Source organism: Ornithorhynchus anatinus, chromosome X1, assembly GCF_004115215.2.
Source record: "Ornithorhynchus anatinus isolate Pmale09 chromosome X1, mOrnAna1.pri.v4, whole genome shotgun sequence".
Lineage (NCBI taxonomy): Eukaryota > Metazoa > Chordata > Mammalia > Monotremata > Ornithorhynchidae > Ornithorhynchus > Ornithorhynchus anatinus.
Window position 1 is genome coordinate 91781916 of NC_041749.1, and position 24511 is coordinate 91806426.

Sequence of the window (24511 nt, forward strand, 5' to 3'; positions counted from 1 at the left end):
TCTCCCCCCCTTCCCCCTGCAGCACTTATGTCCATATTTGTAATTTATCTTAATATCTTACATCCTCTCTAGACTGTAAGCTCCTGGCATCCTCTATCAACTCTGTTGTACTGTACTCTCCCAAACGCTTAGTCTAGTGCTCTCCAACATAGTAAGTGCTTAATAAACACCGCTGATCGACTGCTTGGTTAGACAGGCAGAGTTCTTGCAAAACCCACTTGCCCTGGGAAATATTCTAACTACAAGTATGATCATAAGTTGTGAGGCATATCTGTTCACTGAATTGTTCCTGTTCTGTTCTCTCTTGTTTAGGCAAGTTCTTCAGGGCAGGAACTGTGCTCGGCCTATATCGCACAGCACCGTACACGCTTATGTTGGTAGATAAGTAACAATGTTATGCCTCCCAAACACCCAGAATGGGGCAGAAAAAAGGTGTTGGCTCACTCTGCCCACCAGGGGAAAAAAAAGAACCAGTTTTATGTGCTTGCCTGCCTGAAACCCCGATCAAACCATCAACTCTCACTGTAGCTTTGCTCTGAATTGTGTTTCGCAAACCACCTCCAGATCAGCTTTCAAATCTGGAGGCTAGGTAATTTTTTTTTTTGCTTCTGATGCATGCTGGTTTTACATTTATCTCGATCAAGCTGCATACCCCATCTGTCGCTCAATGACCTAAATCTGGTCTCTGGGTTATTTCTATCTCTTCAGCCTCCATTTTATCTTGAACCCAGATATAATTTCAGTTATTAATCTTGGATGAGGAACTTCGTTAACATATCTTTCGTATCCCTAGCCATCTGTGGGGACATTTATCACCTTTAAGAATTGTCAGTCCATCCATCTGTTTTGTAGGATTCAGGTGTAATCCTTCCTGGTTACAGGAGGATGGACTTGCTTGCCGCTCAAGGGCCTTTTCCCGGCTCCCTTCAAGCCAAATTTTCTCCAAAACAAGCTCACATCAATCACAGAGCTACTCTGAAAGATTACTGCTTGACAATAGCATCCTGATTACTCATCTTCATTATCAATAGAATTTGCTAAGTGCTTATGTTGCGCAGGATTCTGTGCTGCTAGGCTACCTTTAATTTAATGAATGTATGCAGTCCTTTTCGAGGGGTGCATCAATTTCCTTGCTCTTCCATGGATAAAGACAGCCTAAACCTACTTCTCTGCCCACTCGAAATGCATCTAACCTTTTTATAACCAATTCTTTTATCTGTACACACTGTCTAGTTCTTTGTCTGTTGTCCTGGGAACCTGAGTGCTCGCACGCTCTCTCTCTTTCCCTTTCTCTCTCAAAGGACATATGCTATTGCTTTTTGCAGCAGACTTAGCTTCTCCCACCAACATGAGTCGCCTTTAAAAAGTCACTATTTTGGGAATTACTAACATTGGTCTTATGAAAGCATGGATTCTAAAGATGTTCCGGGGTCGGTCCTCTAAAAATTGGGATGAATGGCGACTCTGGGCCCCCCCCCCCCCCTTTTCAAGATCATGTTCCAAACCCATTTCTCCTCAAATTCTGTCAGCTCACAATCTTCTCTGTCATACCAATAATCAATCAAGGTAACTACCTGGATCTTCCCTGAGCTACTTTTAACACTGAGCCTAGTTCGATGGGGTTAGGACTCTCATTAGCGTTCCTAAAAACATACCTGCAGTATCTTTGCTGATGCTTGAAGAGCTACTGCTTTCATTGCTTTGGTAAAGTTGCTGGATTCTATTCTCTTGGGGTACAGATGAGGTCTGAGCCATCCCTTCTTCTAAGGCTTGCTTCAACCAACGCTGTAACAGGAGAAGTGCAGTGAATGCCAATGATAACCCAGACTCTTATCTCCACCTACGCAATGCTTATTAACTCAGTCCAGTCTCTGCAAGCAGCGACAGATACAGGACACACTCTTATCAGCTCTTATCGTTTTTATCACCCATACTCGTGGCCTGGATAAATATAAATGCACATAAACACAATCAACTCCTGATTGTGGCAGGGGAAAAAGCCACAGCATTCACTTCCAGCGAGTGGCAAAACCATCTGACAACTGACAACCTCTTGTTTAGCCTGGAGTGAGTGGAGGGCACCTTTGGAATTGACTAGAGACCCCTGCCCTTCTCAATCAATCAGTGGTATTTATTGAGCGCTTACTGTGTGCAGAACACCGTACTAAGCGCTTGGGAGAGTACGATACGACAGAGTTGGCAGATACAGTCCCCGCCCACAATGAGCTTCCAGTATGCAGTGATGTATGCAATAAGCAGACATGAAGCAAAAGGACAAAGATCCAGGTACACTGCCTGCCCCATGCAGGGGGACAGATAACTGCTCAATGAGGAATGGAGGAGATTCAAAATGGCGAGGGGGTGGAAGAGGAGTTGGATGAGAGGACACCAGTCTCTAAAGATCCCAAAATATGCTCCTGCCCCCTCCATTCTAAACTGCAATACCCTAATCTTTCCTTCCTGACAAGAGCTACCTGAAATTTGACGTGACTAATGACAATGTCAGAAGAAATGACTCTTTGCAGAAACCAAATAAAAAGGGAAAAAAAAGCATAGAGAATTTTTAAATTACAAGTTGGAGGGCTAACAGCCTGTTTGTCCAGGGAAGCTCTCTAACCATGCATGGAAACTTGTAGCACCTCTTATCAGTACCACACTGCTAGAGCAATGGCTCAGGCAGCAAAGGCTGTATAGAGTAGGCTAGTAAAGTGACAGATCCTATAGAGAAAAAAAAGGGGAAAAACCAAATCAATTAATGGTGTTTATTAAGTGCTTCCTGTGAGCAGAGCACTGTACTAAGCACTTGGGAGTGTATAACAGCAGTGGTAGACATGCTCCCTGCCCAAAGTGTCTTAACTGTAATTTGCATTCTCTTAAGATACAAAGTGGGATCGCACCACACTGTGGCTTTTTGCCTTGATAGCAGACAGATGGAATTGGATAAACAGCCTCCAATCCCAAGGCATTATTCTTCTTCTTAAAGGGGAATTATTAGCATTTTGCATCTTCAGAGAACAAGAATCACAAGTCAACAAAAGTTCTCTTCATCAAAGAGATAAATTCTCTCAAATCTTCCCCCTGAAGCTCAAGGAAAACTTTGTCAAGAAAATGGAGTCTATAATGTCTTGTCACTGTAATACATTTAAAAAAAAAAAGTGGGAGCCCTAAGAGGTCATTTGACTCATAGCCCTACCTTTCTGGATACTGGTCTCCAAAGATCCAAGAGGAGACCACCACTCTTACCTCTAGAATGCTACCGCTTGGATGAATTACCTGGGACTGAACAATGCTCAGGGCACAGATGCCCTCCATAGACTCCAGAGGCCTTACCTGTCATCGCTATGATTTACTCTGACAGAATTGGAATGGTTTTCATATTCCCACTTATTCTGCCTACTTCCACTCTGGAACCCTCAAAAGGGAAAGGGACTGTCTACTAACTGGACAGAACTAGATCTCAGGAGAGTGTTAAGAGTGATCCAGGCACAATCCTAAGATCATGAGGCTAAACAATCATGATAGGCAGAGTCCACCTTCATATCGGCAGTAGACGTACCCCCATCTAACCCCTTGTGGCTCTGCTGGCTCTTACAAACCCAATTCACGCATTTTGGACAAGTCCTACAGTTTCTCCATCACACTGGAAAATAAAACACTGGATTTCTCAATTACTCTGATATCCAAACATTTTGGGGATGACACTGGAGGGCAGATAAGCCATCAAGACTGATTACCTTTTAATGCAGATATGAAAGATCAGTTAATATGTGGAACATTGGGTCTCTACCAGTATCTTCTTCCTTTCTTCTTAAAGCTCATCTGCTGTTTTTCTACTTACTCATGCAGCTTTCTCTCATCTTCCTGCAGCTTCCTGCAGCTATCAGTTCAGGGAATCCTCAACTTAAGATGTTTCAAGTTACAGTGAATGGCACTTACAACATTTCTAAATTTATACTGTTTCAGTTTTCCACACATCGGCTTTGACATTATCTCCCTTATGGCACCAGCTCAGAGAGCACGGGCAGTGGGGAGCATGGGAGTCGAGAGGACATGGGTAAACAATTTTCAAAGCCATGAAGTGGTGGGAGCTCGGGGGGTGGGAGAGGGGAAGAATAGTTTAAAGAGTAGAGTGGGGAAGAGCTGTAGAGGCCAAGGAAGGGAGTTACCTGACTGCCAGGCAGAGTCACCTCAAACTGTCAACATGCCAACTTTACTTCTAATTACGTTTAGTCAGTTACCTTATTGGGGAACCTCTCTGATTCAATCTAAAATACATAACTGTAACGAACTCATTATACAATTCTGGGTGATTTAGGGAACTACAGGGTTTCTGATCTTGGTTTGGGAACCCATCCTTCATTTATGACTTCTGAGAAAATTAGTTCCAATTTAGATTTCGTTTTCAGGAACCAATTGTCTTAAGTCCTCAGACTTCCATTCCTTACTCAGAAGAGCTTAGTATCATCTGCAAACCTGAAGATTTCACTGGGCATTCTTTCTTTCAGATTATTTCTGCAAATATTAAATAAACCAGTCCTAGCACCCTTTCCTAAGGGACACCCCTATTTACACTCCAACAAGAAAAATTCTGGTGCCTTATTATTATCCTTTGTTTCTACCACTGACAAAAACTTTCTGCCACTGCCCATGTCAATCTAGACTTCTTAATGACTAATTCTTCTGAAAATCTAAATATGTTATGTTAAACAGTTCCCCTTCTACCCACATGTTTATTGATCTTCTCCAGGTGACTAGTGAGCAGTGATTTCCTCTTAGAAAAACTTTTTTTTAAATGTATTTGCTAAGTGGTTACTATGTGCCAGGCACTGAACTAAGCACTGGGGTAGATACAAGTTAATCCGGTTAGCTACAGTCCTTGACCCTCATGGGGCTCATGGTCTAAATCGGAGGGAGAAGGATTTAATCCATTTTACAGATGAGGTAAATGAACCAGAGAGGAAGGGAAATGACTTGCCCAAGGTCATACAGCAGACAAGCAACAGAGTCAGGATGAGAACCCAGGCCCTCTGACTCCCAGACCCGTGCTCTCTCCACTAGGCCACGCAGCTTCTCATATTGTCTTTTCCCTCTACAGGTTGTTGGGTCTACTAAATTGCCACATATTAGGAGTAAGATTATCTGGTCTGTTATTGCCAGAGTCATCACCGGGACCTTTCATATAGAGGAGTTACATTGGTGCTCTGCCAGTTTGATTCATTCAGTCGTATTTACTGAGCACTTACTGTATGTAAAGCACTGTACTAAGTTAGGTTAGCCAGTCTTTCTTAAAGGGCCACACCTTCACCTCCTAAGCCCCGCAGAACTCTCGGGAGGATCCCGTTCTGTCCTGATTTGTTTATGAGTATTTAATCACCTTTAACTACAACATCCTATGTGGTCACGACATTATGATCCAGCTCCCCCGTCGGCTATGAAATCCAGTTTGAGCACGGGAAGCACCTCTATTAGCATCTTCCTCAGAAAAGACTGAACTTGAGAGTGGCTCAGCTATCTCACGTGAATCCCTGAGGACACCTCTGATACCATGACTGCTAAGTGGACCCAATGACTTCCTGTTTTCCATACATTTGAAAAATCTTTTATTAGCTTTCATTAGCTCTCCTTCTTAGACTGTAGGATTTGTTCTCTCTCCTCTGACTGGGAGCCCCTTGTCTGATCTGATTAAATTGTATCTGCCCCAGCACTTAGAACAGTGCTTGACACATAGTAAGAGCTTAACAAAGACTGTACTAATGATTATTTTTAGCTTTGGTATTTGTGTCAAGATACTCTCCAAACCCCCTTTGGACTGATGTTAAGCCTCACTCAGCTGGTACTCTTTATGGGGTTGCATAGTCACCTTACTCAGGTGAATGTTCTGGCTTTTTAAAGGATGACTTTTTCCCTTTGACGATTCTTTTACTTTGCCAAGCCAGGCAGGGCCCCTGTTGAACCACCTGCTTTTATTTTTGTTGTTGTTCTCTGGCACCCATTTTACCTGGGCTTCTAACATGGTGCATTTAAACAGCTTTCAGGCTGATTTCTTTGGGTTTTTTTGTTGTTACCTACTCCTTTCATCTTTCCCCTAAGATTCATGCTCTATCCTGGTTCTTTTCTATAATTTTATGTCCTTGGGTTTGTTTTCTTTGGCACTGTCTCTCCGGCATGAATGCTAAATGTATTCATGTTATGATCCTTACAGAGAGCAGCTTTTTCCCGTATATTCTTTCTGCATCAAGCCCTGTTCGTTACTCTGAATTAAATCGAGAATATCATCTTCTCTTGAGAGTGTAAGGCTAGTTGCTTCAGAAAAGTAATTTCTCCTTTCCAAGAACCTTACCTCTTCGTCTCATCCCAAGAAGGTATTCAGACAATCTTTAGAAGGATAATTAAAATCTCCCACTGTTACTATGGCCACTATTATTATGAGCAGCTGCGTGGCCAACAGAAAGAGCTTGGGACTGGAAGTCAAGAGACCTGGGTTCTAGTCCTGGCTCTGCCACTTGCCTGCTGTGTGACCTTGGGCAGGACCTTGTGCCTCTGTCTCCTCATCTGTAAAATGGGGATAAAGTGCCTGTTCTCCTTCCCTCCTAGACTGTGAGCCCAGACAGACAGGGATTGTGACCAATCTGGTTAATCTTATGACTACCCCAATGCTTAACACCTAGCACTTAAAAAAAATACCATCACTGTTTTTATTATTACTACCAGCCCCTGTTTTGTAACCTCCCCAATCACACCTAAAATTTCCTGGTATATTTCCTTAACCTGGTCAGTCTTAAGTATTTTTGTTTACTATACAATGTATACTCATAGGGATTCTGTAATACGCTCAACTTGTAAAAATTTTATATCATTATTATTTACATTGCTCCTCACACATTCAGTGCCACAGAATGACTCTCACCTTCCTGCTCATTCCTATCTTTCTTAAAGACTTTATACTCCGACAGAACTGGGTCCTTTCTCTCCCCGCATCCCCCGCTCCACTCCCGCCTTTTTATTATGGCATCTGTTAAGCACTTACTATATGTCAAGCACTGTTCTAAGCACTGGAGTTTAATCAAGTCAGACATACTTCCTGTCCCACATGGGGCTCACAGATAAAGTAGGAGGGAGAACTGATACTGAATTTCTAGACTGTAAGCTCACTGGGGGCAGGGAACGCGTCTACCTACTCTATTGTATAGTACTCTCCCAAGTGCTTAGGACAGTGCTCTGCACAAAATAAGCGCTCAATAAATGCCACTGATATAGATGAGGAAACTGAGGCACAGAGAAGTGAAGTGACTTGCCTAAGGTCACGCAGCAATCAACTGGCACAGCCAGGATGAGAACCCAGGTCCTCTGACTCCTAGGCCCCATACTCTTTCCACTAGGCGAAGTTGCTCCTCATCATTTTCCACACTGATCTCAAAAGATCAAGCACTGTACAAGGAAACAATAAGCAGGGGACTTTTCCTGGATAGGCTAGAGTTTGAGGGGCCCTTTAAAACTCAGGATTCTCACTCTCCCGGTTGGCATCAGACAACCAGGGATGGTGCCATCCCCTTCCGACAAGTCTCAGAGCAGCCAATTGTCCTTACTAGCTGCCAAGTATTCCAATGCACCCATTTTATGTTTTGGGCATTGAGTGTTTGTTTTGGGGTGGTTTTTTTTTTTTTTTGCCAATTTTTTTGTTTTGATGGACAACGTGATTTGCCCTCCTCATTCACCTCAAATCTCCACTGGGCTCCTTTCAGACATCCCTAGCATTTCCATGTCTTTGAACAACATCCCTTGCAGGGGATGTGTCACTCTCTACCTGCCCCTTTTCCACCACTCCAATTTTTCAGTTTAAAGCTTGCTCTAACACATTTTGAATTTTTGGTGTCTTCTGGGTTTTTTATGGTGGGATCTGTCACTGCTGAACAAGTGCCATCTTTCCAAAAAGTGCACCCTCGACTGATCCACGCTTCAAGACTCTGGGGCTCTGTTTGCCTCTTGGGTCACGCAGGTGGGGGAACCGGCAGCATGCAGATAATGCTGCCCTGGAAGTCCTGGACTTGAAGCTCCTGCCTGAGGCATTAAATTTGGCTTCCTAGACCTCTGTTCTACACTTTCCTATGACACGGCTATCACCATGTACCTCTCCTGGCTCAGCTTCAGCCTAGTCTTTGGGGGGTGGGGGCACTCTTCCCTGTAGAAATATCCTGGGTAGCAGAAGACCTGGTGAACATCAGCTGCAGAAAGGGCCTGATCTAAAGCAGGCACACCAAATTTATGGTGCACAGGCCAGAGGATCCCCTGTGCCGTTTTGTGTGGCTCGGAAGACACCTGAGCCCAGAAGCAGGAAGAGAGGAAGATGGAGTCATGGGACCCATCCCCCACCTTTGGCAGCTCAGCTCCCACTCTGTGCCACCGCTCCCCAGGGGTTTCCAGTGTTCCAGGGGCTACTCTGCGCACAGTTCCTGCACATTGGAAACAGGAGAGCAGCAGCAGCAACACCATCAAGTCTTTCTTTTGGCCTGAAGCTCGTCAGAACACGAGGGCGGGACCCTCCCTTCTCCTTCTCCCTTTCCCCGCCCACCTCCTGTTATCAATGCTGTGGTTGTTGCTGCTCAAGGGGAAAATCAAACTGAGTGTTTGTGCATCTCTTCCCCTCTATTACCATAATAATCCTCCCCCTTTCCCCTTCACCTCCCCTCAGCTGAGCCCCCTTTCCCTCTGCTCCCCCTCCTCTCCCCACCCCACCTTCTGCTCCTCCCCCTCCTCCCTCCCCTAAGCACTGTGCTTATTTGTATAGATTATTTATTACCCTATTTATTTTGTTAATGAGGTGTACATCCCCTTGATTCTATTTATCGTGATAATGTTGTCTTGCTTTTGTCTCATTCTGTTTTGCTCTGCCATCTGTCTCCCCCGATTAGACTGTGAGCCCGTGATTGTACATTCCAAGCATTTAGTACAGTGCTCTGCACATAGTAAGCACTCAATAAATACTATTGAATGAATGAATGATTGTGGTATTTGGTAAGTGTTATGTGCCAGGCACTGTACTGAGTGCTGGGGTGGATATAAGCAATCGAGTTGGAGACAGTCCCTGTCCCATGTGGGCTCACAGTCTTAATCCCTATTTTATCGATGAGGGAACTGAGGCACAGAGAAGTGAAGAGGCTTGCCCAAGGTCACACAGCAGACCAGTACCTTCTTCTCGCTTCCAATCTTGGACTATCGTCCCCACTCCATGGGAGTTCTTTCCGTCTACTATCACTGTTCTACCCACCAGTTTCACTTCTCTTCCTTGGGCTGCTAAGCCTTTTTTTTTTTTTTAGTAATTTGCAGCTGGGAATGCCCATCTTGCATTTGAATGTGAAGCACATGTGACATATGACCCCCTCCACAGGACTGAGTTGGACATGCCTGATTCTATATAGTTTTCTAGCTCCATTCCAACAGGATACTGCTCTTCCCTTGGCAAACAGAGGCCTGCTGTAGGATTGTTCCACCATGTCAATTAACTTCTTTGTCTCCTTCAGTTCCTCCAGTTCAGCCACTCTGGCCTGTAGAGAACATAACCATCCTCTGAGAGCCAGGTGCTCCTTGTACAGGGTGCCCACATGTGAAACCGACTTTAAGGACAGATATCCAGACATATTGCAGCTGGTGCAATAAAGGGAGACCGACCTCCAGCGTTGGGCTTCCAACTTCACTTCCCAGTTTCAAGTCTACAGGTGGTAGAAAGTAATGGGGGTACCACTGAGTGTGGGGAGGGGGAAAGGTGAGGAGGGGAAAATGAGGGGTTAAAGTATATATGCAAAATAGGGAAACCTGGATCTGAGAAAAGGGAATCCCTCAAGCATAGGGAAATGAGGAGGGAGAAGATGAAGACGTGGGGATAAGTGTATATGGAGAACAGGGAAACCTGGATCTGAGACAAGAGAGTTGCAGGATAGGGCCTCTGCTTCACAGGACCGGAAAAGACTGTCTGGGAAAAGGTAAAGGACATTCAATGGAACAACCTCAGAGAAGTGTCAGGTGGTATAACAGGACTGAGCCTATGGGGAATCCCTAAAGAGCAATACATAGACCAAAAAGGCTCCCTCAAAGACCCCCCGAGGATCCACAAACACTGGCTCTGCTAGACTCAAAACAGACGCAGCTCTGGCTACATTAAGTAGCCGAGAGGTGGGAGAAGGGAGGACCTTTCCTAATAGCCTAACATAGGCACTGGAGGACCCTCCCAAAGGACAGCCAAGTCAAGGCCACCAAGGGTCAGACAATCAACACCTCACAAATCCCAAGTGGGTAGTTTCTTCTCATCGCCTTCAGGCAAGACGACGACTGAATTCACTGACAGCCAAACCCTAGTGTTTCACCTACTGAGCAGAATTTGGCGCCATTTTGCACATAATTGAGAAAAAGCCAAATGACACCTCTTTCTCTCTCGCCGCCCCACCCCCGCCCTCCATGCACCCCAACCATTTATTCCTCCTGCCCCCGTTAACGTCAATTCCTATCCACCCTTACTCGACCAAAACCAGTGAAGGCCTGAAAAGACAACAATGTATACACACAACTAGAATCCAGAACACACCCAATCTTACCTCCACTGACTTCTCAATACATCAGAACTTGTCGACAGCACAGAAAATCAGGATTAAAGGCATCTTAGGTGAGAAAACCCCGTAGCACAGACGTACCTTCTTACAGGAAACAAGGTTGGCATCCAGAGGAAGGGGTCTTCGACGCCTCTCTGGGATATAGGGTGAGCCAAAGCGGACGTAGTGTTTGGGAGTGGTGCAAATTAATGGGGAATGGGTAAGACCAGGCAACATGTTCAGAGTTGTGGCCAGAACTGTTGGGTCTGTGGTAATACGCAAAGGGGACTCAATAGGGCACTCCTGCTTCTCTGGTTTGTCATTCAGCCATTCTGTAACTAGATACTGAGGCACACCAAAGAGAGCATTAGTGAATACTGCAAAGGTAAGACTCAGAATCATCAGTACATTTCACTTGGCTGCTTCTCATCTGCACAAAACCACAAGTGGAAGAAAACGACACTGGATTTCCCCATGTCATGGTAGCGACTTCCCAGCTGTCTTTTGCCTAGCTAGCCAAAAAGGATATGGAGAGTCTGTGAGACTCTCATATTTAAGCTCTCTAGCTGAAGAAAAAGGCCAAAGGGCTTGGCCTACGGCAACAAGCTTCATCTTAACAACATTAAACCACTTCACAGTTTGCTACAATTTTTCATTATCCATGCATTACAAACTAAGCAACTTATCTTAAAAATCCAACTGACACTACTGACATGGCTTCTAAGATTCAAGTTTTCTCATCTCCCTCTGGTATTTCCACTCCCCAAATGAAGCTGGGTACACCTCTCACCTTTTTGGTTTTGGGGTACTTGAATGCAGCCCGGTTAACCTGGGTCCCAGTAGCCAGGGTTGCCACGGGGTCAGACCCTGGCACTGGCTTATTTTCGCCTTGATTCTCCATGCTTCTAACTTCTGCCGCTGTTACTGAGCTGCCATTTCTTCCCTCCTCGGAGGCAACCTGAGATAGCTCCACCTGCTGTGAATTGGCCTGCTTCTGACGCTTCAGTCTTTGTGCTGACCCAGTCCGGTACCGAGAAAAGCGACTCTTGGGTCTAGGCCTAGAAGGTTTGGCTGGAGTTGGTTTAGAGACGGGCTTTTCTGCAGCTGCATCCTGTAATGGTAGCAATATTAAGATTTTATCAAACTTCTTATCAGCAACTTCCCTGTCTCCTTCCTTTTTTTCTGTTCCCGTAAACATTTCTTGAGTACCCACTGATGAAACAAACACACAGGCCCTGACAAATGCCTGTAATTACAATAGAATGGTCAAATGTAAAAACACAGGCACTTAACAAGCCATCATATTTAGTCTCCCAAGGGGAGTCAGGGAAGACCTGCTGGGTTAGTTACTTTGGCCGCTCACCAGTTTATGTAAAAGAGGCTAACGTCATCAGAAGGCAAGTCCCCGACACCGAGTTTTCAGCAGGCACAGGAAGGGGAAACAGTATGGTTCTCTATTTGCAGGCAACGTTACCTGGGTTACTGGATTACTTAGATTTACAGCTGAAGAAAGGACAAAAAAGAAAGCTCACCTCCGGAAAATTTCCTATAGGGCCAAAACAAGTGTACTACTGTGAGTTTCAGCAGAGGACAAGTAGACTACATGAATTCCACCCAAAAGTTTCCTGGGAAAACAGTAGGAGAAGTCTAAAAGCCTCTGTCATCGCCAGTAGTGAGTCAATCCCAGCTGGCTGGCTACCTTTCACCCTCGATCCTATCATATGCCAGGGTCAATTGCTGGAGAAAGCACCTCTCAGTTCAATACACTCTAAATGTAGAGCTAAACAAAGGTAAAATCTCAGCTTTATTCCTTCTAGCTCATCACTGGCTGGCTGGGCAGGTGGCAATTAGAACTTCCAGATGACGAGTAACCAGTCCTCTATAATGAATTTAAAAAAAAAAAACAAAACAACTGAGGGGGAAGACACCCATACCCATCTTCACCAATGAAGTGGCGTTTGCTCCTCTTACCCCTGCCTGGGCAGATCTCCGTGTGTTCATGCCACTGTTGATTGGCACGCTAGGGGTCGTGACATTAGAAGCTGAGTTGTTACTTTCGGGTTTGGCTGGCTCGCTTTTCTTTTCTTCTGGACGAGGAGCCTCTGACTGAGGAGTGGCCTCTAGGCTTGTGCTGCTCCGTTCCAATGGCTGCTCTTTACGCCTCTTTCTCTTCTCCATATTTTCAAACATGTGCATGATGGCTTCCACCTTCCTCTCTTCTCGGGTCTGGCACACCAAGACAGGTTTAGGAATGAGATTGCATTTAGATCAGGATCCAAATTGGGGAAAGGAAGAGAAGGAAGTTGGGCTGATTAGAACCAAAAGGTGTAGGAACCAGGATGTTGAGAATGGAGTCCCCTAGGGAGCCATTAAAAAAAGGACCCCAATAACAAAACAAATCTCCCATAAATTAGTAAAGCTGAACACTAACATGAGTGGTAAAATTCATCAAGAGACACTTACAAAAGAAAAGTAAAAAACTGGGGCAATCATGAAAAGCATTGAGTTTGTTTTTTCAAGACCACCCAGCTATGAAAAATGTTGGTTTCCTTCATCACCCATCATCATGTTGCCGAACTGTACATCCCAAGTGCTTAGTACAGTGCTCTGCACAGAATAAGCGCTCAATAAATATGATTGAATGAATCATGATCAACAGTGGTACTTAGTGAGAGCCTGCATTGTAAAGGACTGTAATAATAATTATTATTATTATTATGGTATTTGTTAAGCACTTACTACGTGCCAGGTATTGTACTAAGTGATGGGGTGGATACATGCAAATCAGGTTGGACACAGTCCCTGTCCCATATGGGGCTCACAGTCTCAATCCCCATTTCACAGATGAGGTACTCAGCAGTTGGGAGAGTTAAGTAGAAGCAAGACACATGATCACTGCCCTCCAGGAGCTTACAGTCTAATGTGGGGGACAGACCAGAATTATGCACAAATAGCGGGAGCAGGAAAAAAGAAAGTAGTGCAAATATAACAGGATGAAAATGGCTGAGTTGAATATATAAATAAAATATTCCTATTTATGGAAATGCTGAGGCTAGGAATGAAATATATTAGTACTAAGGTTGTATAGGGTTGACAGGATTAGGGTGTTGAGAGTTAATCAACTGGTGGTATTTATTGAGTTCTTACTGTATGCAGAGCACTGTTCTAAGTGCTTGAGAGAGTAAAATAGAGTTGGTAGACATATTCCTCGCCCACAATGAGCATACAGTTTTTCAATCAATTAATTGTAATTATTGAGTGCATACTATGTACAGAACACTGTACTAAGTGCTTAGGAGAGTACAATACAACAGAATTAGCAGATAAATTTCCTTCCCATAACGAGTTTAGACTAGAGGGGGAGACAGTGTCAATAATTTATAATACATAATTTACACAAAATCAGGGAAGGTTTCCTGAAGGAGATGGGATTTTAGGAGGGTTCTGAAGATGGAACACCCTGCAGTCTGGAGCACAGACAGGGGAGGTCTAGGCAGGAACAGTATGCACTGAGGGACCAAAGTCGGAAAGTACAATTAGGTGAGCTTGGGAGGAGTGAAGAGTATGGAATAGTAACAGGTGAGCTAGAGAAAGCCAATGGTTAGAAGTTTCTGCTTGATGGGGAGGGAAGGGGTAGCCTTTGGAGATGTGAGGAATAGAGAGAGAGGTGTGCTGAGCAATGCTACAAGATGATTCGAGCACTACTGTGGAGTGAAAGGACTGCAGGGAGGAAAAAGTGGAGGGACGGGGACAGCCATGAGGAGGCTGATACCAAAATCTAACCGTGATATGGCAAGAGCATGGACAAGAGCGGAAGCTGGTTGGAGAGAAAGGGGGCAGATCCAGGAGATGTTGGGGTGGAAGAACAGATACGATTTCACAACTGACTGGATGTGAGAGTTGAAAGACAGCTAGGTGTTGAGGATGTAACCAAGGTTGCTGGCTTCAGAGGCGGGGTGATGGTAGCATTATCGATGGAGATGGACAAGTTTGGAGGAGGAGTGGGTTTTGGAGGGAAGATGAGCAATTCATGGTTTTAGATGTACTGAGTTTGATGCACTGGTGGGACATCCTGATGGAGATGTCCTGGAGGCAAAAGGAAATGAGGTATTGTAGATTAGGTGGGAGACTGGGTTTGGTTTTTTTAGAGGTATTTGTTAAATGTTTACTATGTGTCAGGCACTGTACTGAGCTCTGGGATAGCTACAGGCTAATCAGATTGGGCACAGTCCCTGTCCCACATGGGGCTCACAGTCTTAATCCCCATTTGAGAGTTGAAGTACTTAAGGCCCAGAGAAGTTAAGTGACTTCAATGTCCCAGAGCCGACAAGTGGCGGAGCCGGAATTAGAACTCAAGTCCTCTGACTCCCAGACCTGGGCTCTTTCCACTAGGCCATGCTACTTCCCAGCAGCATTGGGTTGGAGATGTGGGACTCGAAAGAAGAGAAGGTGAGAGGTGGAGAGGGCAAAATAGAGAGGGAGCGACATTAGGAAGAGAAACCATTCTGCTGCCATGAGGAAGGAACTTGACAGTGGAAAAAGAGTGGCTAGAAATGTACTCACCCGTTTGCTCTGTGGCAGGACGCTCTGCTCACTGACAGCCTCTACTTTCTGCGCACGTGGTTTCTCTTCCAGACTGTTTGTCTCCTTAAAGAAAGGGGTTGTAACTCAGCAGCATTCTTAAATTTGGGGCTGCACCAACAGTTTCTCTCCCAGTTTGGGAATGACCAGAAATAACTTCTAATGTTAAAAATAATAATTCATAATAATAATTAAAAATATTATTATGATGGTATTTGCTAAGTGCTTACTGGACACACAGTCCCTGTCCCACACAGGGCTCACAGTTTAAGTAGGAGAGCGTGGGATTTCCTCCCTATTTTACAGATAAGAAAACTGAGGCCCAGAGAAGTGACTTGCCCAAGGTCATGCAACAGGCAAATGCCAGAGCCTGGATCAGAATCCAGGTCCCTTTACTCCCCAGGCCTGTACTCTTTCAGGTAGGCCACACTGCTTACTACACTAGGGAATCAATCAGTCACTGGTATTTCCTGAACACTTACAGCATGCAGAACACTGTACTAAGCAGTTGGGAGAGTACAAAACAATAGAGTTAGTACACATGATCCCTGCCCACAAGGATCTCACAGTCTAGATGGGGGGACAGACATTAAAATAAATTACAGATAACAGAATAAATTACAACAGTATTAATGAGCCTTTAGCCTCTCTCATCTCTCTACCTCTCTCCCACCTCCTCCAGTCCATGGGGTGAAGTTTGGAAAGGAGGAGAGTTCTTTGATCCTCTGCAATCTGGCTTGTGTCCCCTACGCTCTCCCGACACTGCTCAATCCGAGGTCAACAGTGATCTCCTCACCAAATCTAATGGACTGTAGTCCATCCTAATTCTCCTCGACCTCTCAATTGCTTTTGATACTATGGACCACCCTCTTGTCCTGGAAACATTATCTAGCCTCAGTTTCTCTGAAACAATCATCTCCTGGTTCTCTCCTCCTATCTCTCTGACCACTTATTCTCAGTCTCTTTTGCAGGCTCCTCATCTGGCCCCCACCCTCTAACTGAACTCCTCAATGTTCAATTCTGGGTCCCCTTCATTCTCCAGCTACACCCACTTCCTTAGAGCACTCACTGGCTCCCAACAGCTTCAACTATCATCTCTACATGGATGATTCCCAAGACTACCTTGCTGCCCCTGAACTCTCCTTCTCTCCATAGCTCTCATTTCTTCCTGCCTCCAGGACAGCTCTATGTGGATGTCTCACTAACACCTCAAGCTCAACATGTCCAAAACATGTCCTCCTCTTTCCTCTCAAATCCTCTCCTCCACCTCTTTTCCATTTTCCCTGTTTCTCATGTCAGCAGCCTTAGCCTTATCTTGACTCCTCCCTCTCCTTCAACCCCCATATTCAGTCAATCGCCCAATCCTGTGGATGGTTTTTCCACACCACTTCTAGAATCAGTCCCTTCCATTCCACCCAAATGGTCACCACTCTGGCTCAGCGAGGTGCTTGTTATATCCTGACTCAAATACTGCAATGGCTCCTCACTGATCTTCCTGCTTCGGTCTCTCCCCTCTCCGGTCCATATCCCACTCGACTGCCCAGATCATTTTTTAAAAACATCGTTTCATACACATCTCCCCCCTCCTTAAAAACCTTCAATGGTTGTCCATTTCTCTTTGCATTAAGCAGAAACTCCTATCCATTGGCTTTAAGGTACTCGATCCACGCACCACGCCATCGCCCCCCTGCCCGGCCTTACTTACCTTCATTCTTTTCCCACTACCACCTAGCTTGAAAGCTTTGTTCTTCTCAGGTCAGCCTACTCACTGTGCCTTGTTCTCATCTCTCCATGCCGCCAACCCCTTGCTCATACCTTCCCTTTGTCCTGGAACTCCCCACCCCCTTTGCTAGACTGTAAGGTCCTTGAGGGCAGGGATCATATCTGTGAACTCTATTATTTTCTCCCAAGTGCTTAGTACAATGCTCTGCACAGAGTCAACACTCAAAAAATACTATTGATGGATTCACATCTGGTAGACCACTGATGTTCCCATTTTCAGAGCCCTTCTGAAATCACATTTCCTCCAGGAGGTCTTCCTTGATGCACCTCTCATCTCCCCACCCTATGTCCCCCCACAACCATCATTTCTGACACTTCCAAGTCACCTTAGCCCTTGGGTTACTCATACTCCCTCTTCCCCCACCACAGAGCACTTATGTACGTAACTTAATAATCTACTGCTTCCTCCTAGCTGTAGGAGTCTGTCCCCCCACTAGGCTCTAACTGAAATCTCCCAAGTGCTTAGTACAGTGCTCTGCCCACAGTAGGTGCTTACTAAATATCATTGGTTGCATGCCTGATTAATATACAAGTATTACATAGTGGGTTACTACAGGGAAAGATGGGGATATGGAGAAGTCAGAGATGCTAGATGGTCCATGGAGAGTACAGAGCAACCCCGAGCTCTTGACTTGGAGTGCACCCCCTCTTAAAATAAGCGAATAAGGGCATACCTCCTTATTACTAGTTGTGGTCACTCCCCCCGGAGCCTCCTCTGCTTTCTGGGTACTATTCCCATCCACAACACAACTCTGCTGTTCCATCTCCAGCTCCTTACGACGGGCCTTCCGTCGTCTTGTCTCGGCTCCAATGGTCACTAGACTGGCAGCAGGTGGAGGTAGAGGATTTCCAGCACTGGGATTTCGTCTCTGCACGGGGCAATTCCGGTTTCCCTTGTGACATGCACAGTCGACTTTGTAATTACTGCTCCAAAGAAACAAACACAAATGCCCTGTTCACTGCTCTTCAACAACAGTTAAATGATGAGTATTCATTCATGTTCCAGAAGCGGTGTTTCTCAAGACATAGTCCATGAAGATCCTGTAGGTGGTCCATGGCCTCCCCAAACTCCTGCTACTTCAAGAACTGACCTCCAGGAGAGGGTGTTCCCCTTTGCTCTTGGCCTCTTCCCAGCATGCTTCTGGTGCTTTTTTTAGACCAGGGCTGCGGCCGCATGTTCCTATTCTAAACATGTTGGGCTCGGGGAAGCAGTTGGGAGGTGGGGACTGGCACAATACTGTTCCCTGCCCCCGACCCCAAGAAGCAGGTGGTCCATAGGAACTTCTGTCTGGCCAAAGTGGGGGTCAGATGAGAGGCTGGAGCACTATTATCACCACCCCTTCTGGTAACTTTTGCTAACCAAGCAGTTCTGCAGAGACATTGTGAAAAATGTAGGTTATTTTTTACTGTGGCGATCATCACCTTTGCAGAAGCCTTTTCTACCTATGCTTCTCTTGCACTCATAACGGAAGCTATACCTGTTGGGGAGGCACAACCAAAGCACCTTCGCTATGGCTTTAAAGCCGAATGTCAGACAGTACAATCGCAGTGTCTGCAAAATAACGTGAGCCAATCTGCCTTGCCCCATTACACTATCAATTAATCGATGGCATTTATTGAGCTCTTAGTGAGTGCAGAGTGCTGAATGAAGAGCTTGGGAGAGTACCATACAACTGAGTTTGGCAGGCATGTTCCCTGCCCAAAGCGAGCTTACGGTTTAGACGGGGAGACGCACGCTAATATGAATAAATTCCGGGTATGTATGTAAGTGCTGTGGGGCTGATACTGCACCCTGATCAACTGTCCAGAAGATACAGTTCCAAGTGGATTTCAACCAGGACAAGCACGTGTAAAATACTACAAGGATGGAGAAGCAGGAAAGAGAGAGCAGAGGGGTAAGAGCTCAGTCTAAAAGCCACACAGGTTGTCCATTTAAGGGGCGTCTGAGGTCTTACCAGTTACTGTACTCAAAATCAAAACCGATGGTGACTTCTGCATCCTTGGTGATGGCAGAGACCGCATAGATACATAAGTGGATCATCCCATCTGCAATCCTGTGGCGCACCTTCACAAACCAGGCAGAGATTCAAATCAGAAGAAGCTCTGAAATGCCTCACGAGAAGGAAGGCGGGGGGGGAGAGGGGGCCCATAGCCTCAGTTCTTTAAGAAGCCTTCACGACTCTGATTCTTTTCATCATTACGAGGGAAATAGCCTCTTCCATTTAGACAGGTCCTTATTCTTATATTACTACCGCCACTAATGGTATCAATAGAATATCAGACCAGACTGTTCCTGCCCCACAGGACCTCATAATCTGAAAGGAAGGGGGAGAAGGAATTTTTATCCTCATTCTACGGTTGGGGAATGAAGGTACGTAGAGGTTAAGTGACTTTCTCCAAGGCACACAGCAAGCCAGTGGCACAGCTGAGACTAGAACCCAGATCTCCTGATTTCCAGAACCATGCTCTTTCCACTTGGCTAGGCTTCCTTGGCCCTCAAAGTCCTTTCTTAACTTTCTCTTGTACCAATTTCCCCATCAGTGGTGGACAAAGTCGGAAATGACGGAAGCCACAACTGACCAGCTTTCTGAAGCTGCCTGGAGAAGAGTCACAAACTTACAGAACAATATTGAGTTCCAGGAAGTTTGAGTGTCTTTACTTTGTGCAGTGACTGATGAGCAGCAATCAAATAATAGCTCCAAAATCAAGGAGCTTCATGATGGCCATAAGGTAGCATGTGACATGTCTGCTGATTGCTACTCTCATCCACTTCTAAGCTAGTTTCCACCACTCCCGCCCCGCCCCCTGCAATACTCTTCCTTCTTCCCACTTAGTACCTTTCCATTTTCTCCCTCTGAAGAAAGCCCCGCTTCTTCCCATTTTTTCTGAAATGATGAAAGCCTGGCTATTTTTCCTTTCATTTCTCAAACCATTCATTCTCCTTCAATCTAGAGAAGGCAATCTAAATGGGTGGCATCTTCAGGAGCTTTTGTGGCTTGCCCATTTGATGGTTTGTTCAACCATTAAAAGAGAAGTTTTCTAATACGCAGAAAGCTTACCTCTGCATTGGGTGTACAGGATCGTCTGATGAACCTAGCATCATTGCCGAAAGTGCGGGCATCCACACACATCTCTACACCATTGAATTTTGAGTAGAATAGCACAAAGGGATACGGTCTGGGGACACAACAAAAATCCTTGTAATTCCCAACATCAGTACAAAAGCCAGACCATGATCCATCATCCTGGTCAACATTATTTACCAAGCACCTATGTACAGAGCACCGGATTAGGTGCTGGGGAAACTGACAAAACAGACACGACAGAATCACTGTCCTCAAGGTGCTTAGAGTCTAATGGGGGAGAGAGTAGACTAAAACTGACAAATATTCTAGAATCAAGAATGAAAAAACAGACAACAAGCAAATAGTGTAATAATACCATGAATAACAGGCACACATGAATTAGTAATTAGTAAAGAATTAAAGAAATACATGAGGAGCACACACTAATACTAGAAGAAGCATCTCTCTGAATTATCCTACCTTGGGAGGTGTCATGTGCTTTTCTATTTTAAAGGAATAAACATAAGGCAGGGTGTGCCTGGCTCAGAAAAAAAGTGCTGATCACTAATACATTAAACAATTTCTGCTTTATTATAAATAGGTCTTAGCTTATCTGGATCATGAACTCCCTCCCAAGAGCACCTGGTCAAGTGAGTTTCTGTTTCATGGTATCAAGTCAGCGGCCCAGCTATAGCCCTCATCGTGTTCAATGAGTGTCGTTCTTACTTTTTGAAGAAATGCCCATTGACCTCAAATTGCTGCCGTAACATCACTTTTCCTCGATACTCTATTATGAGGGTGTCCAATGCCAAGTCTTTTGCCGCCCTTAGGGTCTTCCGGTGCTTCTGAACACGAGTCACTCTACCTAGCTGTAGCTGTAGAGAAATGTGAGAACTGACATTATCAAAATATAACAGTACAACATTAGAACGTAGGCTTCGCCACCTGTGTAAAGAGATGCCTTCTACACCGGTTCCCCCAAGAGGTGATAAAAACATAAGAACATATGTGATGATGTTCTTATATTCTCTTCCAGTGCTCAGTACAGTGATCTGCACACTGTAAGGGCTTAATAACTACTATTATGACTACTATTACTAATATCATTACTTGGCTTATGCAGCCTGTATTCTATCTCCAAAAGTAAACTTGGAGTATCCATTGTCACACTTAGGGATGGACCAGCTAATATTCCTAATTCTTCCCTAATTTTGCCAAAACTCCTGTGAACCCGACTCCCAGTGCTGTGGCCCTTCACTATCCTCTTATAGCTCCTGTCCTTATTATTTCTTACCTGCATCTGCGAACCGACGACTGTATTATTACAGGCCAATTCTGTCTTATTGATGGTGTCCAAGACAGCAGCTTCACCCACAAATTCTTTGTTGGAATTTAGATGCTGTTCCAGGAGGTTTTGAACATCTGCACTGTACTGATTAGTGAAAGCTTCCTCATACTGATCGGTCCAAAGTCGAATCCGGTTTTCCCAGCCCTCAGTTGTATTCTCATCTAGAGCATGTGCTTCAGAAGGAGAATTCTGCAGAGAACAAAGGGTAAATAAATAGGTCAAATTAACCCCTTGGAGGATGAAACTCTGACTTGGGGTGTTCCAGAGAAAATCTGCCCTCAGGTTTAAAAGCATTAGGATTTTTAGACTTTTTGAACTGTTTCCCATCTCAAAAAGGAATGTTTTCTTAAAAGATTGGTACAGATTAAAAAATAATCCCCTATTCAAGAAGGAATATGTTGCTTGCAGCTTAATATTTGTTGAGCACCCACACTGTGTTTGCTGCCAATTCATAGCTAGTGTTTTACCAACCATATTTACTCAAAATTGCCCCACCCCAGTTTTTGAGGAAACAAAATATTATTTTCTGTACTGCATACTTCTATGCACTGGCAGGGGTGTGCTGGGGGGAGGTGGAGGAAGAGGTAAGAAGGGACAATGCAGCATGGAGGAGGAGTTTCCTCAGTGTGGTGGATGTTTGCGGGGCTAGGAAGAAGAAATGGGTAGGGGAGACTAATTGAGATGTTTGCCCACTGAGGGAGGAGGAACCGGCAACAACACAGCAAGGAGGGAGAGTTAATTTATTGAGAGCCTATTGTACGCAGCACTTTGGAATGTAATAGAAGAGGCAGCAGTCTTAAGTGCATGCGCTCTTATCTTTCTCTTCCTTCTCCCCTCCTTTTTTCCTCTTCCTCCTCCTCCTCCCTTTACTGCTAGACGAAATCCCTAGACGATCAATGTGACTGTCCCACCCATGTTTAATGTAACAAAATTTGTGAGGGCAATTATGCAAGTACAGACACAGAATGGTTTAGTGGATAGATCGAGGGCCTAGGAGTCAGAAGGACCTGGGTTCTAATCCCGGATTTCCACTTGTCTTCTATATGACTCTGGGCAAGTCACTTCACTTCTCTGTGCCTCAGTTTCTGCATCTGTAAAATGGGGATTCAAAATCTGCCCCCTGAGGGACAGGGACTAGGTCTGACTTGATTACCTCGAATCTACCCGTGCCTAGTAGAGTGCTTGGTAGAAAGGGAGTGCTTAACCAGGACCACAGTTATTACTATTATTTTTATAGAAAAACAAAACTACTCCAGAACCCTCATCAGCATTGAGCTTATCAAGAGCTCTGCTTTAGCTGAAGCAAAAAGCTTTCTTCGGGTAGATGGTGTTGAAAGATACTTCACCACACCAATTGCTTTCCTTCGCTCACAAATATCCCTCTATAAGTGCTTCTCTGCATTAAATTCCTGCCATCCAATTCTCCCTTCCCATTTCTGGTTGAATTTAATGTTACTGAAATGAAAGAGAGAAAACTAAGTATCACTGCCTTTCATCTGATGGCTCACTGACCAAAACGTCTCCACATTTTACAGTCAGACACCAATCAATAGTATTGAGATTTTACTGTGTGCAGAGCACTGAACTAAGTGCTTGGGAGAGTCCATCAGAGTTGGTAGACATGTTCCCTGCCCACAGCGAGCTTACAGACCAGAGGACATTAACTGAAGAGGGCATTTGAAGAACAACACAAATACTAAGAGACAGTGGAGATCAGTGGGATGGCTGCCTCTCAGTCATTTGGAAGGACAATTGCATTACTTGGGCAGGGCCAGCTGGAGGAGGTTCAGGGTCTGGGAACATACAGCCTTGGGGTCCTGTCAGTCAGGGTACATTAAGGAATAGAACCTTCACTCAGAAATTTCTCCCATCCCTCAACTGATATGGCACACCAGTCAGCTGACTCCAAGGAAACCCAGCAGACCACTACCTACCCACTCCTTTCAGGGGACCCCAGGCCCCCCTGGATCTTAGTCCTTCATGGCCCCTTGCCCCCCTGCCCCCGACCTGTTTTTACATCCTAAAACTCAAAATAAAAGGTCCCATACTTTCTTTAATCATTTTGCCCTGTTGAAATTATTTTGGAGAGACTCACCAACTTTGGAGTCTTCACAAAATTACCCCAAGACTCAATACTTGCTTTTCGCTCAGAATGACTCTTGACTGTATTTCTGCTGGAAAAACAGATCTGGGGACCGCAGCTGTCTAGCAAGTTGGGGTTGTCACTGAGATTTAGGTTGTGTCGACTACAGTGGCATCTAATGTTTGCATTCCTAGGGATTTTATGCCGAACCACCACTGTTAGTATGCATGTCTATCTTTGGTTTGTAAAAGTATAAAATATTGATTTTTACCTGGCATTCTTCCTTAATATGGGCCATTTAAATAAAATTAAGCTGCTGATACTTCAGAAAAAGGAGAGGTAAAGTTGACATTGAGAAACAGACAACTGCTCCTACATTTAACAGATTTTTTAACCATTATTACTATACTTCTTATGGTATTTGTTAAGTGCTATGTGCCAAGCACTGATCTAAGCACCAGGGCAGGTACGAGTTAATCAGGCCAGATGCTGTCCCCTGTCCCATGTGGGGTTCACAGTCTAAGCAGGAGGGAGAATGGGCACTGAATGCCCATTTTACAGATGAGGAAACGGAGGCCCAGAAATGAAGTGACTTGCTCAAGGTCACACAACAGGCAAGCGGCAGAGCTGGGATAAGCCAGGTCCTCTGACATCCAGGCCCGTGCTCTTTCCACTGGGCCATGCTACTCCTCCAAAATGAAATACCCTCTCTCCCTCTAATTCTTCCTCTTCCCCCAACTCTCAAACCCCTCTCCTCCTCTAACTCAAACTCCTCCTGAAAATAACTATTTAGCCTAGTAACTAGTAACTATTTAGCCTGAAAGTAACTAGTCGGTATTTTAGTTGGTGCTTAGGCATGGCAATGGATTAGATTCCCAGCTCCGCCACTTTTCTGTGTGACCTTGGAGAGGTCACTTCACTTCTCTGGGCTTTAGTTCCCTCATCTGTAAAATGGGGATTGAGACTGTGAGCCCCACATGGGACAGGGATTGTGTCCAACACAATTTCATACAGTGCCTTACATACATAGTAAGTGCTTAACAAATATCATTATTATCATTATTATTATTAT

General features: G+C 44.9%; 1 protein-coding gene across 12 annotated transcripts in view; it reads right to left on the reverse strand.

Moving 5' to 3' along the window:
* Positions 1 to 24511, reverse strand: part of SETD5 (SET domain containing 5) — a 106428-nt gene that overhangs the window by 14732 nt on the left and 67185 nt on the right. For 9 of the 12 annotated variants that reach the window (XM_029050370.2, XM_039910419.1, XM_039910420.1 and 6 more), the window contains 10 exons: positions 21303 to 21545; positions 20735 to 20883; positions 20003 to 20120; positions 18899 to 19008; positions 17618 to 17870; positions 15144 to 15227; positions 12552 to 12806; positions 11371 to 11691; positions 10683 to 10925; positions 1656 to 1785 (listed from right to left, as the gene is read on the reverse strand). In XM_029050370.2, coding sequence (XP_028906203.1) covers positions 1656 to 1785; positions 10683 to 10925; positions 11371 to 11691; positions 12552 to 12806; positions 15144 to 15227; positions 17618 to 17870; positions 18899 to 19008; positions 20003 to 20120; positions 20735 to 20883; positions 21303 to 21545 — 1906 coding nt within the window. The remainder of the gene's footprint in view (positions 1 to 1655; positions 1786 to 10682; positions 10926 to 11370; positions 11692 to 12551; positions 12807 to 15143; positions 15228 to 17617; positions 17871 to 18898; positions 19009 to 20002; positions 20121 to 20734; positions 20884 to 21302; positions 21546 to 24511) is intronic. The other 3 variants (XM_029050373.2, XM_029050366.1, XM_029050375.1) reach the window with 2 other exon arrangements.